This window comes from Protopterus annectens, chromosome 15.part0 (assembly GCF_019279795.1).
Source record: "Protopterus annectens isolate FY-2018-M chromosome 15.part0, PAN1.0, whole genome shotgun sequence".
NCBI lineage: Eukaryota > Metazoa > Chordata > Ceratodontiformes > Protopteridae > Protopterus > Protopterus annectens.
Window position 1 is genome coordinate 224,397,313 of NC_056749.1, and position 14,616 is coordinate 224,411,928.

General features: G+C 36.9%; 1 protein-coding gene across 1 annotated transcript in view; it reads left to right on the top strand.

Moving 5' to 3' along the window:
- The window catches only part of LOC122790151 (pre-mRNA 3'-end-processing factor FIP1-like), a gene marked incomplete in the record, with an annotated part of 1,284,544 nt that overhangs the window by 656,075 nt on the left and 613,853 nt on the right, over positions 1 to 14,616 (top strand). The window contains 1 exon segment of the mRNA XM_044057737.1: positions 13,834 to 13,860. Coding sequence (XP_043913672.1) covers positions 13,834 to 13,860 — 27 coding nt within the window.

The window sequence follows — 14,616 nt, forward strand, 5'->3', positions numbered from 1 at the left end:
AGAATGTTTTTGAAGGGTCCTTTTATAATGGGAAAAATGAGAGTTCAAAGTTTTGCCTCTCCTAAAGGAAAATAAACATCTGTCCAACAAAAGGGGAATCAATTCTTCATTAGCTTTAAGGATATTCCAATGTTTATTAACTTTATTTTGCAACAAATCAATATTGTTACCAAATGTAGTAACCAGCCTCATGGTCTGTGATTCACCCTCTTTTCCCTTTTTCTTATACTCTAATAGAGCCAGTCTATTACAATTAGTAGCCCTTTCACTGGCTCGATGTACATCCAGTGCCCTATAACCCCTCATTAGGAATCTCTCAGTAAGATCCTGCTTGGCCTCAAAATCACTGTCTGTAGAACATATTCTTCTCATTCTTAAAAATTGGGATTTTGGAATATTGTTGATTGTATGCCTGGGATGAAGACTAGATGCATATAAGTTGTTATATGGTGGGTACTTTCTGTAAACTAAATTGCTCCATGTATCATCTGATTGTCGTAGAATTCTGACATCCAGAAAATTGATCTCCTTGATCTCATAAGTAGCAGTAAATTCAATCCCCCACTGGTTTCCATTAATATATTCCAGAAAATCCAAAAGATAATCCGCACCCCCATGCCATACAAGCCAACAGTCAGCCAAAAAACGTCTCCATATGTCTGTTTCAGTAAGGAAAATGTTATGCATTTCATCATAAATGATTTGATCTTCTATGTACCCCATAAAAAGGTCCGCATGTATGGGGGCAAATGAGGCCCCCATAGCTGTTCCCTGTTGTTGCCAGTAACATTCCCCTTTAAAATGAAAGAAATTTTTTGTTAGGATATGTTCTCTCAGACAAATGATAAGGGTATTAAAACCCGGCAGATACAAATTTACTTTATTAAGCCAATAATCCAGAGCTTGTAATCCCGCCCAATGGGGGATACTAGAATAAAGGGATTTGACATCCAGCGTGCACATGAACCAGTGAGGTTCTAATTGGGAATCTGAAATAATTTTAAGAAACTCTGTAGTATCCTTTATTCTTGCCCTAACATCTGGTAATAACGGATGTAAATATTGAGTCAGAAATACAGAAATAGGCTCTGTTAAGGACCCTCTCATTGAAACAATAGGCCTACCTGGAGGCTGACTCAAATTTTTATGAATTTTGGGCCAAAGGTAAAGGTACTGTTGAACCGGATCACTGACCATGAGCTGCTGTTTAACCTGTACACTAATGCCCTCCTCTACTGCTAACTCTAAAAATGCATCAATTTCCTTCTTAAATTCTGGTGTGGGATAACTTTGCATTTTCCTATAATACTGAGGGTCAGACAATTGTCCATTTCCCTCATTCCAGTAGTAACTGGCATCCATCGTTACCACCGCCCCACCTTTGTCTTCCGGTAGGATGACAGTATCAGTGTTAGCATATAAATCCTTAAGAGCCTGTTGTTCCCCCCTTTGATAGGTTATGTCGAAACCTTTGAGATAGATTATAGTTAAAATGTAAATCCTTCAAAACAGCCTCCTGAAAAATGGCTACATGCTTGTTCATTGGTGGCATAAATTTTGATTTGTGAAAGTGAAATTCAGTAGAGCTAGAGGAAGACTCAGTTGTATCAAAAAACAATTTTAAATTTAACTTTCTACAAAAAGCAATCCAGTCTGACACACAAACATGTTCTTCCACACAAACGCTATGTACAAATCCCAAACCTTTATTGAGTAAGGACTGTTTATCCTGAGATAAAACATACTTGTAGATGTTATGTATGTTATAAGTGTTAGTAACTATTTCTTTATTGATTGTAACAGATTCTCTAAAGTTACTACCTTTGTGTTTGTGCCCCTCTATGTCTTTTACCCCTAAAGGGCTGACCTGGGTCCTTACTTTCTTGGGGTCTGGAGACTCACTTACAAATGTGCCCTCTGTGTCAGTCATAGAGGATTCTTCCCCACGAGGTACTAAAACCTTGTGTGAATTTCTTAAGTATGGAACAAGGTCTTTTCTTTCTAATATTAGGTCTGCTCAGATTATTCTCTTTAAATCTGACTCCCCTCTGTGACTCCAAGGGCCTGCCCCTCTCATAGTCATCCATATCTCTATGGAATTTATGCAACTTCCTTTCTTTAATAATATTCTCAAAACTGAGAAGATCCCTGGATAGTTTTCCCAAGTTCTCCATAAACGGTGGGCCTCCTTCAAATTGTTTCATATTCCCACATATTCCTTTAACCTCCTGAATATTCTGTTCAACGGTTCTTTGATGATAGGATGTTAAAATTTCAACAAATGTCATAGTGGCCCTATGTTGAGCCTTATTCCAGTCCTCCATCAATATATCATCTGGTTTTCCAACCAAAGGCTGGGTTCTAACTCTTAGGCCACGTGGTGTAATACCTTTGCATTTGTTTGCCTTAAATAATTTTAAGTGCCATATGTTGGTTCTCAAGATTTTCATCTCCTTATTTAACCTTTGAAACAGCAAGTTACAGCCATCTACTGGATCTCCAAATTGTTCCTGTGGGACTCCTTCCCCACTAGTCCCAATACCAAAAATTTTTATATTTCGATCGGCACACAGCCCCTGTAAAATATTTTGGAGGTCCATGACCATAAGCCACTAACTGGCACAATTTAAACACCAAAAATGTGGCCGGAGGTTAAAATCAGTGTGACCTTGTTTATTTAGAAGATGGAAAACCCACTATCCACTTGTTCAGCCCTTGGGAAAACACCCATTAAATTAACCCAAGACCATATCAGCCTTAACAATAAACTATTACTAGGGTGAGAGGCAGGTACCCAGAAGCCACTAGTGGGAAATATATAAACCAAGAGGAAAAAATGATCTACTATCTTAAACTAAAAAAAATTCATATATATATATATATATATATATATATATATATATATATATATATATATTTATTATTTCTTTATAGAATATTCTCATGAGCATAACATACTCAAAAGAAACAAAATCCAAAAGAATATGTAGATTATTACAATCACTATTGTCCTAATAATCCCATACCTCCTTATGATGAAAAAGGACAAGTCCCCTAAATTGTAAGTCGTTCTAGTCTCCTAATGTTTTGTAAAAAATGAAGTAACAGCCCTAAACATTGATATTACTCCATCTGTATCCCAAATAAATATAACCACCAACCTACTTCACATCTCAATGGAGTGGTTGTATGTATAGTATATTAAATCCTATACTTTGGAAATCAGATATTAATAGGTCATAAATCATATATGTATAAACATCCTACAATAAATCATTCTACTTGTGTTAATACTCATATTGCAGTACTGTGACCAAACAACACAAAATGTAGTAAAGAATGAAAACCTATATCATTACCATTGTTCTAAATAAGCTTGTAGTTTTCTATATGGAAAATGTTGCTACCAACAATGTCATTAGAACGCACAAATTTTTTAAGGTCAAGACAATATTGGTTAACAAAAACACTTTGTACAAAGAGTTTTTTTGTCCCAACATAGAATCCGAGAAGAATGATTGTTCATAAAAGTCCATTAAATCATACAACAGCATTCTTATTGTGACCGAAACCACATAATTGAATCCAAACACATTTCGCATAGAGAAAAATGTCTCTATTTCTTTGGTCTTTGTAAAGAACACTTCTTTATAACCTTGATGTTATAACAATAAGCCCCCGTTTAAATAAAAGGAGCCTTAGGTACACACAAAGAAAAATGTGTCTATATTGATGTAAACGCCTTCTTATAACCCTCGTATTGTACAGGAACCGACTCCGATGTCTTATTCAAACGACCATATAACTTCAGAGTTGTATCAACACAAAACACATTCTATAATGTAAATCATAGAATGACCAATAACTGTATTTGTGTACAAAACATAATCTGGAAGGAATGTCTTAATTACAGTTTTGTAACCTTAATCACAGTAAAAAAAATTTCACTTAGAAAACACATACATTTCCCCCTTGACAAATGGCTCGTACCAAACCAACTGTCAAATTCATGTCCTTTCAAGAACATACAAACTCAAAAGGTAGTCTTGCTTTTGACCCTCCTAAAACAATAGCCAAGGTCTCACACAAAATCAGTAACATAACAATTCGAAGGCCACATATAATTCCCCCTTAGAAAAAGACATGTACCATACCAAATATTAAACAAATGTCCTCTGGAAACGCAAAAAGTCTCTAAACATAGTCATCTTGCTTGTTTGTCTCATCCATGCCGAAATGTACAAATAATCAATAAGTATATCCAATACAAATGTTCTTATAAACAGAAAAGAGTTCCAAACCACAAGAACGCCATAGTTGAAAAACAAAATTTCTTCACCAAAAAGGAGGTATTATAACCATACAACAGCACACCAAATTACCGATACGTTTAACTACTACGTACCAATACGTTTAACTACTACATATGAGAGGAGTACAGGTTTATTAATGAACAGTGTCCAGCGACACTGGAATATTTTGTTAGCTGGCAACACTTTATCAAATATCCTTGGGGAGAGATGTCAATTTTCATTTCGCAGAGGTAAAAATATGGGCTCATGTTTTAGTTTTTAGAAAAGGGGCTTGGAACTGCAGTCTATAGGAACCAAAGGAAAAAAAACACCACCGGGGATATTTTGACAGGTTGTGCACCATGTGGATTAATGTTTTGAAAACCAAACAGTTTACTGGTAGGAATTTGGTACTGTTTTTGACATTAAATTTTTTGCAAACTGCAGTAGTGACTGGGTGATATACTTGACAATATGTAATTGCTCGGCATTTTATGTGGACAAATCTCCAGACCCCTTAGATTGTGCATTACGGAGCATATGAGTGACATTAGGAACAAGAGGGCTAATAAAGCATTATACAAACATTTGTTAAAACACCCGGCAGCAACATTTAAATTTACTATTATAGATAAAATAGTGGGCAATAGATCCTATAAAGCTGGATGACATTCCATTTTGGATGCAAAGGAAAAAAAGTGGATTGTTTTTAACACTGAGGAAGGCTATGTAATACTGTTAGCCGAAACCGGTCTGTTTCTTTCTGTTTTAATATTTTGTTACTTATATGACTTAATAAAGGGTCATTGGCACAGTATCACAGTTTGCTGGCTCATCTTGTGGTTCGACACTGGTGCTTTCCCAGGTACTTGTAAATAGAGGGGAATTTTAAGAAATGGGTAATAGAAATTGAGAGTTATTAGGAACGATAGAAATTTCTTTAAAAGTCATAACTAGTGAGTGGGATAGAGAGAACATTAAGTTTAAAAATAGGGTAGAAATAAAAGAAAAAAAGATATGGTTAAGCAGTAATAGAAATTATTTAGAGGTGCTAAACAGGTTGATATATTGCAGAATAAGGCAGATCTTACAGAACAAGAAGAGGTGCAACTGCAGACTTTCGTTGTGTCTTTCGGCTTTTCCTGGTTAGGGGTCACCACTGCGGAGCTCCGGTCTGCTAATGATTGGTAGTTGATTTTTACGTGCCGTGTTACCAGCCCTGATGCACAACCTTCAATGAAGGAATGCCCCTTCACGCATGTCTCCACGCAGAAGGACACTCTAGCTGAGAATCGAACCAGACAGCATCTTACTGTGAGGCGACAATGCTACCGCAGCACCACCGCGGATACTGCTGAAAAGAAAATAAAGGAGTATCTGGATAATATGTTTAGTTGAGAAAAATTGCTGTTGAGCAACTCTTTTTGATAACTCCAGACCACTAAAATGTTTTAGCACAAAGACTTAGGCAACAAAGTGGAAAGGATTGTTGCCAGACTTGGGGTGCCCATAATAAGAAAGATGACCAGAGATCCTGATATTAGAGATATTTCAGAAATGTTATGAAAAATTTTATAAAGCAGTGAATTTTGGAAATCAGGAAGGACCACGAATGGAAATAGTTCTGGAAGACTTAAGTATGCCAAGTTTAGAGGTAGATGAGGCTCAAAAATTATCTAAGATAAAAGGAAATGAGATAAAAATGATGGTGTATAATCAATCTGCATGAATGTCTGCAGGAACAGATGGTATTCTTTTGGAAGTTAGGAGGGAACGAAGTGATAAAAGACTTGGAAGGTTTTGTTTGACAGTATTTTAAAAGGAAAGTACCAACATCTTGAAAGAAAGCTGTGCTGGCTGTAATACATAGAGACTGTAAAGTCGCTTCAGGCCCAGCTTGGTATATATACCCATTTCAGATTTAAACAGTGATTATAAAGTGGTTGTCTCTATTAGGTAAAAAAATGTCAATTGTTTGCCAAAATTGATGGATAATGGATCACTGTGGTTTTGTTGAGTGGAGGCAAACATTTCACAACATTAACAGAATAGTGCTGATCCAGAGGGAAGCAGAATGTAAAATACCACTCGTTGGTGGTCTTGATGCAGAGAAATTGTCCAGCAGAGTAAGCTTGGATAATTGAGTAGGGCAATGAAAGCATTTGCATTCTCTCATACAAGTATACATTTAGTTAGAGGGATATACTAGGGATTGGGGGCAAAATTTAAAGTGGGAATGTTCTTGTCTGTTACTTTGGCTCTGAAAAGGCGAATTGGACATAGGTGTTTTCCTTACCCTTTATTATTTGTTTTATATTTAGATCCATTGGCAAAGAAAATAAAGTACTCAGAAATTCAGGGATATAATTGGTATGGTAATCAAGAAAAGTTGGCTTTCTTCACAGATGTTATTTTGTACCTTATAAATAAAGGACATTTTGTTGTGTTGGAACATTTTGAGATAGTTTCACACCTTTTCAGCTTAAAAAAAATAATGAAGGTAAAAGCTATAGCCATAAATTATGTACCCACATATGAATCAGTTCAGCAGTATCCATATGTATGTGGACATAAAATGAAATGTTTAGGAGTATAGGTTGAAAGGCTTCTGTTATGGCAACCACAGATATGTGGGAAGAGACCAGCCAAAAGATAATACAAAAACTGAAAAACTGGATGCCCTTGTTTATGGATAGTAAAATACAAGCAGTGAAAATGTAAGTCCCTTAGTTTTGTATACAGGTTAGATATATTTTTATCAACAAGAGGAAAAGTTTTGGGCAAAGATAAAGAGCTGAAGTGTTTTATCTCGAGAGGAAGAGGGCAAGGGTTAAGTGGGATAAGTTGATCCTTCCACTAGACCAAGATGGTTTTGGGTTACCTTATTTGAAGGGATATTTCAGAGCTACACAGTTAAGGCTCATGTACATAACACAAGCACAAATTTATAATTCAAAGTCTAAAGGGGTGATAGTGAGACAAGGGAAAGTCAATAAATAAGGAGAGTGTAGGATTTTTTTTATGCTGATCCTCAAGAGAATAGCAACAGCCTTTCAAAGTCACACCATTTATTCACACTTTGCTTATTTAAATACAGATGCAGCACTGCTATTTGCTGATTACCACTGCACATATATGAAAGTTGAAACTATGAATCTCACTTTCATACTTAATATTTTTACATCCTTTCTCATAAGTTATCCCTCAAAACAGTGTCCTATATTAAGTATCACCTCTCCTTTTGAATAGTCTGTGTTTATCATATTTATAGTATTTCTTCCCCTAGCAAAGAACTAAGACTTGAAAAGGAAGCATTGAGGAAAAGTAATATTCAACAAACTAAGTGTGAACAACAAGGAGTAAGTGTTGATTAGGTTAAAAATCGTTGCTGGATTACAACCAGTTCACATTTGCATGCATTTTCAAATCTATGTTCATTTGTTTTATGTGGTGCATTTCCAAAGTAGTGGGCTCCAATTTGTCCTCGGATTCTAGATGTCCAGTACAGATTGCATGCCAGATGATGCGAAAATGGCTTTTGACTAATGAAGCAAACTGCCACAGATTGCATTTGCCCTTTCAACTATACCCAGGTTTATAGAAAAGAAAGAAGGATCTTGATCTCTCTTTGAAGGTACCTATATGTCATAGTAAAAAAAAAAAAAAAAAAAAACTGTTGCAGTATTATACCTGCATCTCAAGGGTTAAGTAATGCCGTTCTTTCATTATTTATGGTGTAAAACCTTACATGAAGAATGAAGACAATTAAAGACTTACTGATAAGAGACATTCAGATTCGACCCAGCCTTGGCCCCCATACTACCTTGTTCATTTGTGTTAAGCCTAACTCTGGTGCTATCCCTAACCCTACACCTGTACAGTACCTTATGAAAAAACATTTCCTTAATGGTGCTACTACTCAAGAGACCCACACAATGCAAAATGTATTATCCTAACTAACCCATACTTAACTTTAACCTGCATGCAGTTGCACATGCATTCCTACCCTTGAGTACTTCCAAAAGTTTCAACTTTAGTAAACAATCCCAGTTACCCCACACACAAGCAAACTTCACATCCTCCACAGAAAGATGATGCTATCAGAATCAACATTTCCTGCATTCAATAACGCACACATTTGACAAAAACACACCAGTTCATTTAGTCAGAATTATGTGATTCAGTAAAGTGAATTGTAACCAGATATATTCGGTTCCCTATTATTTCCTCAAAGACTCACCCGAATACGTAAATGCCGACACGTCTTCATCGAATCACGTAAACATAGATCTTCCTGAAGTATGAAATCCAAAATGTTGAATCATCATGGTTGGCCCTTCCGTGGTATAGCTCCATAAGGTAAGTGTGCGATAGTTACAGACCTTAGGGTTAGGGTGTGGATTAAGTTAAGTGCATAGATGGTAATGTATGTGAGATGTAGCGTAGGGTTAGATGTTGGATTTTGTTATATGTATGTGTGTGGATTATTTATTTTGTTTGGGTATAGCTTGTTAAGGTAAGTGTGCAATAGTTACGGACCTTAGGGTTAGGGTGCGGGTTAAGGTAAGTGCATAGATGATGGTATATGCAAGATGTAGTGTAGGGTTAGAAGTTGGGTTTAGTTTAGGGTTAAAAGTAGGGTTTTGGTTAGTGTATGTATGTGTTTATTTAGTTTGTTTGGATAGGTAGTATGTAGCGGGCGGTGGGGTGGGACAACTATGATGGTTCGAGCTTTTGAATTTCGCGGTTTAGGACGTTCAGTGTATTCGTGGTTTGCGGAATATGTGTCATTGTTTTTGTATTCAGTTATTAGGTTTTTTAAGCTTTCAATATAGACCCCGATATATTCTCTTGACATATTAGCTTTTGATTGCTTTGATATATTGAACAAAAAAGGGGTGCCGTTTTGCAGTATGTTAATTGAGTACTTTATTGGCAGAGCAGCTACAGATAATGAACCTTAGTTAATTAGTTTCAAAAAGTCTACTCAGTTTAATCTCCAAATGTCAGCATTCATAAAAAGCTGTGGCACAAACCTTTTAAAGTAGTTGCCGTTTACTGTTTGATTTACTAAATGCCCTCAAAAATACATAAAACGTGAGGCAGAAAAGTAGCCAACCACATGTAAACCATAATAGTAATAATCCAAGGCATTGGAACCTGAGCTGGATTTGTTGTTTAACATCTTTAAATGATTGCTGAATATAAAAATATTCCATCATAATCTTTGAGTTGTTCAGTCGTCTACAATCTGTGTAGGTGAGATGTAATTAGATTTTACATCACCTTTTGACTACCTTGACCATTTATGATTGGGACATAGGATGACTGTGCAGTAACTTTCCTGTATGTGAGGAACGGCCCATATCCTCTGGTTGGGAAGGGACAAACACATTTACAAAAGGAAGTGCTTCAAAAGGGTTCATTTAAGAACCATGAACCATCCTGCATTGAGAATCATTGTCTGGATGGGAAAGAGAAGAAATTAATTAATTTGTTTATCCTTAAGGGTTTCATGAGTGGACAGCTGAAGTTGTCTTTGGTCCATTTGTACAAAGTAGTCATTTTTAAAACTTTTCCCCCTAGATAGGTAAATCCTGAAGTCGTTCATATCATTCTTACAAACCTTTTCTTTCTGGGCACAGGATAACAATTTTATAATCACCAGCCTTAAATGAAATGCTGGTGGAGGTGGCAGATCAGGGATCTCTGGGCCCTCTCAAATATCTGTTTGATAGTAGTGTCCATTCCAAGCAACATAGGTATCCAGGTAGAGAGAAATAAAGGCAAGTCCTTATTTTCGCAATCCTCCTTTAACTTGTAAATTCTAGTATTAAATTGTCTGTGATTTTCTGATCATTGAACTTTTGTGACAATTGTATAAAAAAATTAGCATGTGTACTCAGCCCTGAGGCACAGAGGGGATCAAGTCCTTATTATGCCACATACAATTCATGTTCGACTAGCAGCATGAGATACTGGAGGGACTGGATTGTGGAGGATGGGAGTGGGTGGTCAGTGACAGTTTGCACATCCTAGGGGGGGGGGCTAGTCTCACTGCAGTAGCAGCATTAAGGCAAGCTTAGAGTTTCAAGTAGTGTACTGCTTCGAAGCATACATGCACCTGCAAAAGGCAGCTGTGGAAAAGCTTTCCAGGCTGCTATGGGATGTTGGGGGTTTGGATTCAATCCCTGGTAGCAGTATGGCATTGTACCAGTATCCTCTGTCTCATCACTGGCCAGGACATGGATCATGTTGTGCCTGGAGGAGACTTAGGTGGGACTGATCAAGTTATTGAAGAGAAGAGCTGTTGACAACTGATTAACCATTGCAGGGAGATTTAAAAAAAAAAAATATATATATATATATATATATATATATATATATATATATATATATAAATAAAATATAAAACAACATACATTTCTTTTTCAGCAATGCATGGATCCATGTCAACAACTGTGGCGTCTAAACATAACTTCAGTCAGTAATCTCCAATATATGTAGAAAGCTGACAAGCACAGTTACATTCCTATGTAGAGTGAAAGCTTGTTAATGGACGCCAAAGTTGTCCTCCGGTTGTCAGATGAAGTAGCGCTGCATTCCTCATTGTATTTTTTTTTTTTTTTTGCTGATTATGGTATCTGCCTTTTGGTGGTGTTATTCACTCTCTGAATATGAAGGAGGGTTCTGTCAAAGGTTGTTGATCCTTAAATTTGGCTTATTGCTGTTTTCCTTGACAGCTTGAGTTTGGAAAGTAAACATTAGACAGGTGAGGAGCCAGTAGAGGAGGGGGAGGATGTGTGACAACCATCTACAAAACGTAATCCAGGGGACCTCAATTATCTGTTCTTCGTTGATGGAGAAGGGGGTGCTCTGATGGTGTGGAGGAGGAAGCCGTTAAAGTGTTAATGGTTGGAGCTAACAAGCTTACACAAACTGTTAAGGCTTCTTTCATTTACTGTGAAGGGTATTCTTATATGAACACCCTGTTTGGGCTTTTACATACTTGGAAGATAGGAAAGCTAGAAATAGGGGAACAAGAAGATAATGGAGAACGCATAAGAAGACATTGAGGATTGTGCAAGAAGAGTTGAGAGAGTGCTGCTTATGCCTTAGTTTTAGAAGTCAGAAGGGAAGAGCTTGATCACAAACTGAAAACTCCAGTGGATATTAGCAAAATCAAGTTTTTTTGTTCATGGGGAGGAAGGAAAGCTGAGTAGAAGAAACATTTCTGACTTTAGTGTAGAACGGATGTAAGTTCCAGTAACAGCAACCATGAATATCACTTCCATCTTTTTTGCTAGAAAATAGAAAATTGCAAGAACTGTGATAGTAGAGAGACTCTGTCTTGTTGTATCTCCAAGTTAAACTGTAGTGCAGTGAAAACCGTACAAAAGGTGATCAGGTTTGTTTTAAATAGTCCGGTAACATTTTTTTTTACATAAGACAATTGAAGAAATTGGTTCATGTCAATCTTTCACATAGTGCTGATAGATTTAAAAAAAAAAAGGGAAAAAAAGGCCAAAACTATATTTGGTAAACCTAGGAGGCAAGTTTCTCTCCCCCCACCCCCCTCAGTGGACAAGCTCCCCTGCACCCTCCATGTGAGGGGACACCCCTACACTTATATATACCTATTCTGAGGTTGCACAACAGTGGGGAAAAAAAGATGACTACACTGCTAGCAAATGTTGCTTTTTCGGGGTTGCTTCTACCTGCAATCACCAAGTACATGAGCTGTCCAGTAGTATTACTTGTGCCCAAAGAAATTGTAAGGACTAAAAGTTGCATTTATTTAAAATGTCTTTTCATATTCACAGTCTGTTGTGACGATGTAAATAACCAGTCAACTGCTTCGTACAGTACTGAGGTTAATTTTATATGATCAGTGTATCATAATGCTGCCATTTCATGTATGTGTGTGTGTATATATATATATATATATATATATATATATATATATATATACACAAAAATTATAAAGACTGAACGATATTTGTGTATGTAGATTAACATGGAGGCTTTTACATATTTGTATATAGATCAATGTGTCGTAATGCATACTGTGTCATATATGTATGTGTGTGCATGTGAACCAGCTACAGGAAACTGCATGTCATATGGTACACAGTTCTTGGAGAAATCGTATTTTGACTGCGCACTTTAATGAAGATAAACCAAATCGTCATTAGCATTCTCTGTGTTATTAAGCTTTCGGGTGTAACACTGGTTAAGTAATGGATAATGGCATCACAGTCAAACCTGTGATAGATTATTATTTTGGTTTGATTTGCTAAAAGTTGAAGCACTGTATCTTTTCAGTTTTTAAGTGATTTTCTGAAAGACAAAACAACAGACATACTTTCCCATAGTGACACATTAAGGAATGTCCCAATAGGATTGAAAAATTTCTGTACTGCAGTGTAGCTTTTAAATTTCCCACCCCATGTAAGTATTATTGTACTGCGACCATGTTGATGCATATGCCGATCTTATTTGGCAAAAGGATTTTCTACATTTTTACATACAGTTTTAGCTTTGCTTGTGGTTTAGAGGGATAAAGCCGTATGAGCCAGGCTATGCAAAGTTGATTAGCAGCTCGGGCATCTGATAGTGCAGGCAGTGGAGGATGAGCTTGCCTGTCCTGGGAGGTGAATGTGTTGATGGGAGGTAGTCCTTCAAGGTTTTGACAGAGGCCTGGACATGACTAGACAGCCAGGTTGGAGTGATTGCTGCTCAGGACTTAAGGTGAATGTTATTCCTGAGCTATGCTTCATTTACCCGCTCAGCCTAGTAGAGACACCCATATGCAAGGATATAGGGTTAGTGCTGCCGTCTAAAGTTAAACAAGCCAGTAGTAGCATTGAGTTCATACGGTTACCGTGCACCCAGTGGCTAGCAGTCTTGTTAAATGGCATGGATTGAGTGGAAGGGGACTTGAACGGGAAGCTGATGTAGTGGAAGAGAACCTTAATCAGTAAAACTGTTTGAAAACCAAGGCAAAAAATGGCAGTTTGACTTTCTGAAGGTACTGCTAGCATTTTTTTTTTTTGGGGGGGGGGGGGGGGTATGGTCATTTGTTCTAGTATAAAGGCAGCAAAGAGCAACTATAGTTTTTGCCAACTTTAAAATGTTTCCCTGCCACTTATCTTCCATGCAACTGCTTGTCTTTTTCATCAGTCATCTACACTGTTTTTTAGGACAGGTAAGAAGCCCTATCTGATGCTGCTTCTCTGTTTAACTGTCTCAAGTTGCTGCATATTGTTTGTTACCTGGTGTATTACTGCTTGTTCTGTATGTTACCAAAGTACCTGATTGTAGACAGGTACTTTGCATATCTGTATATTTTGAGAAAAAATTGTAAAATTTATGACAAAAGATAGTTTCACTATACTTTGCTATTTAATTGTGTATAGTTAATTTGGCCACAAAATAAAGAATGTTTTATTCACATTTGATTTCAGTTTTACAGTGAAGAGTTTACCCTGTATTTATTTTTGTCAGCAGACAGTAAACATTTTCCTTTGTTTTTCTGTAGGCATGCCTCCACCAGGTCCTCCACCCGGTAAGTCATACCTTTATTTTTGAGGTTGTATCTGTAGTGAACTTTGAAGTGAGTGATACAAATTCTATTGAGATTTCCTTAAAATATCAACTGAGTATCTTATCCTTTGTAAGTCTTCAAAAGTTTGATGCACTTTGCAGCACTGATGCTATGTAATTTTTTTTTTTTGGGGGGGGGGGGGGGCAGAGCACATTTAATTAATCTCTGCAGTGTACCAAGTGGACTCTTAACATGCTCCCAAATTGTAAATTGGGGCAGTCTCATTTAATGCTGGCTTAAAAGTAACCGACAAAGCTAGTTCTCAAATGCATAAGGTTGGTGGAAGATCATAAATCAGGTTTACAAACCCTACCTCTCAACAGTACCTCATTACAAGGAACGCTCCAAATTTTAAGTTTTAAGTCCATGCTCCCTGCACTTTCATTCACTGTTAAGAAAAAGTAAATGAACTCATTTTTACCATCATGTGAGCTTCCTAGATGAAGCTCTTAGTAAGTGCTCCACATTTTATCCATTTGTTCCAAATTTTGAGAGGTAGTCTTCCACATTTTGAGACAGAAATTTGAGAGATGCGTTACAAATATATGTATTCAACTTACTTGAGTAAGTTCATTGTAGCATAGACTTAAGCTGATTCTTTCTAAAAGCAGAAGTTTTACTTCACCAAGTTACTGAGGATATTTGAGTTTAGATAAACTGTCAGACTCCCCTTTTTTGGAAGTGTAAATGATAGCTTTGTTGTGGTATGCTTGTTGT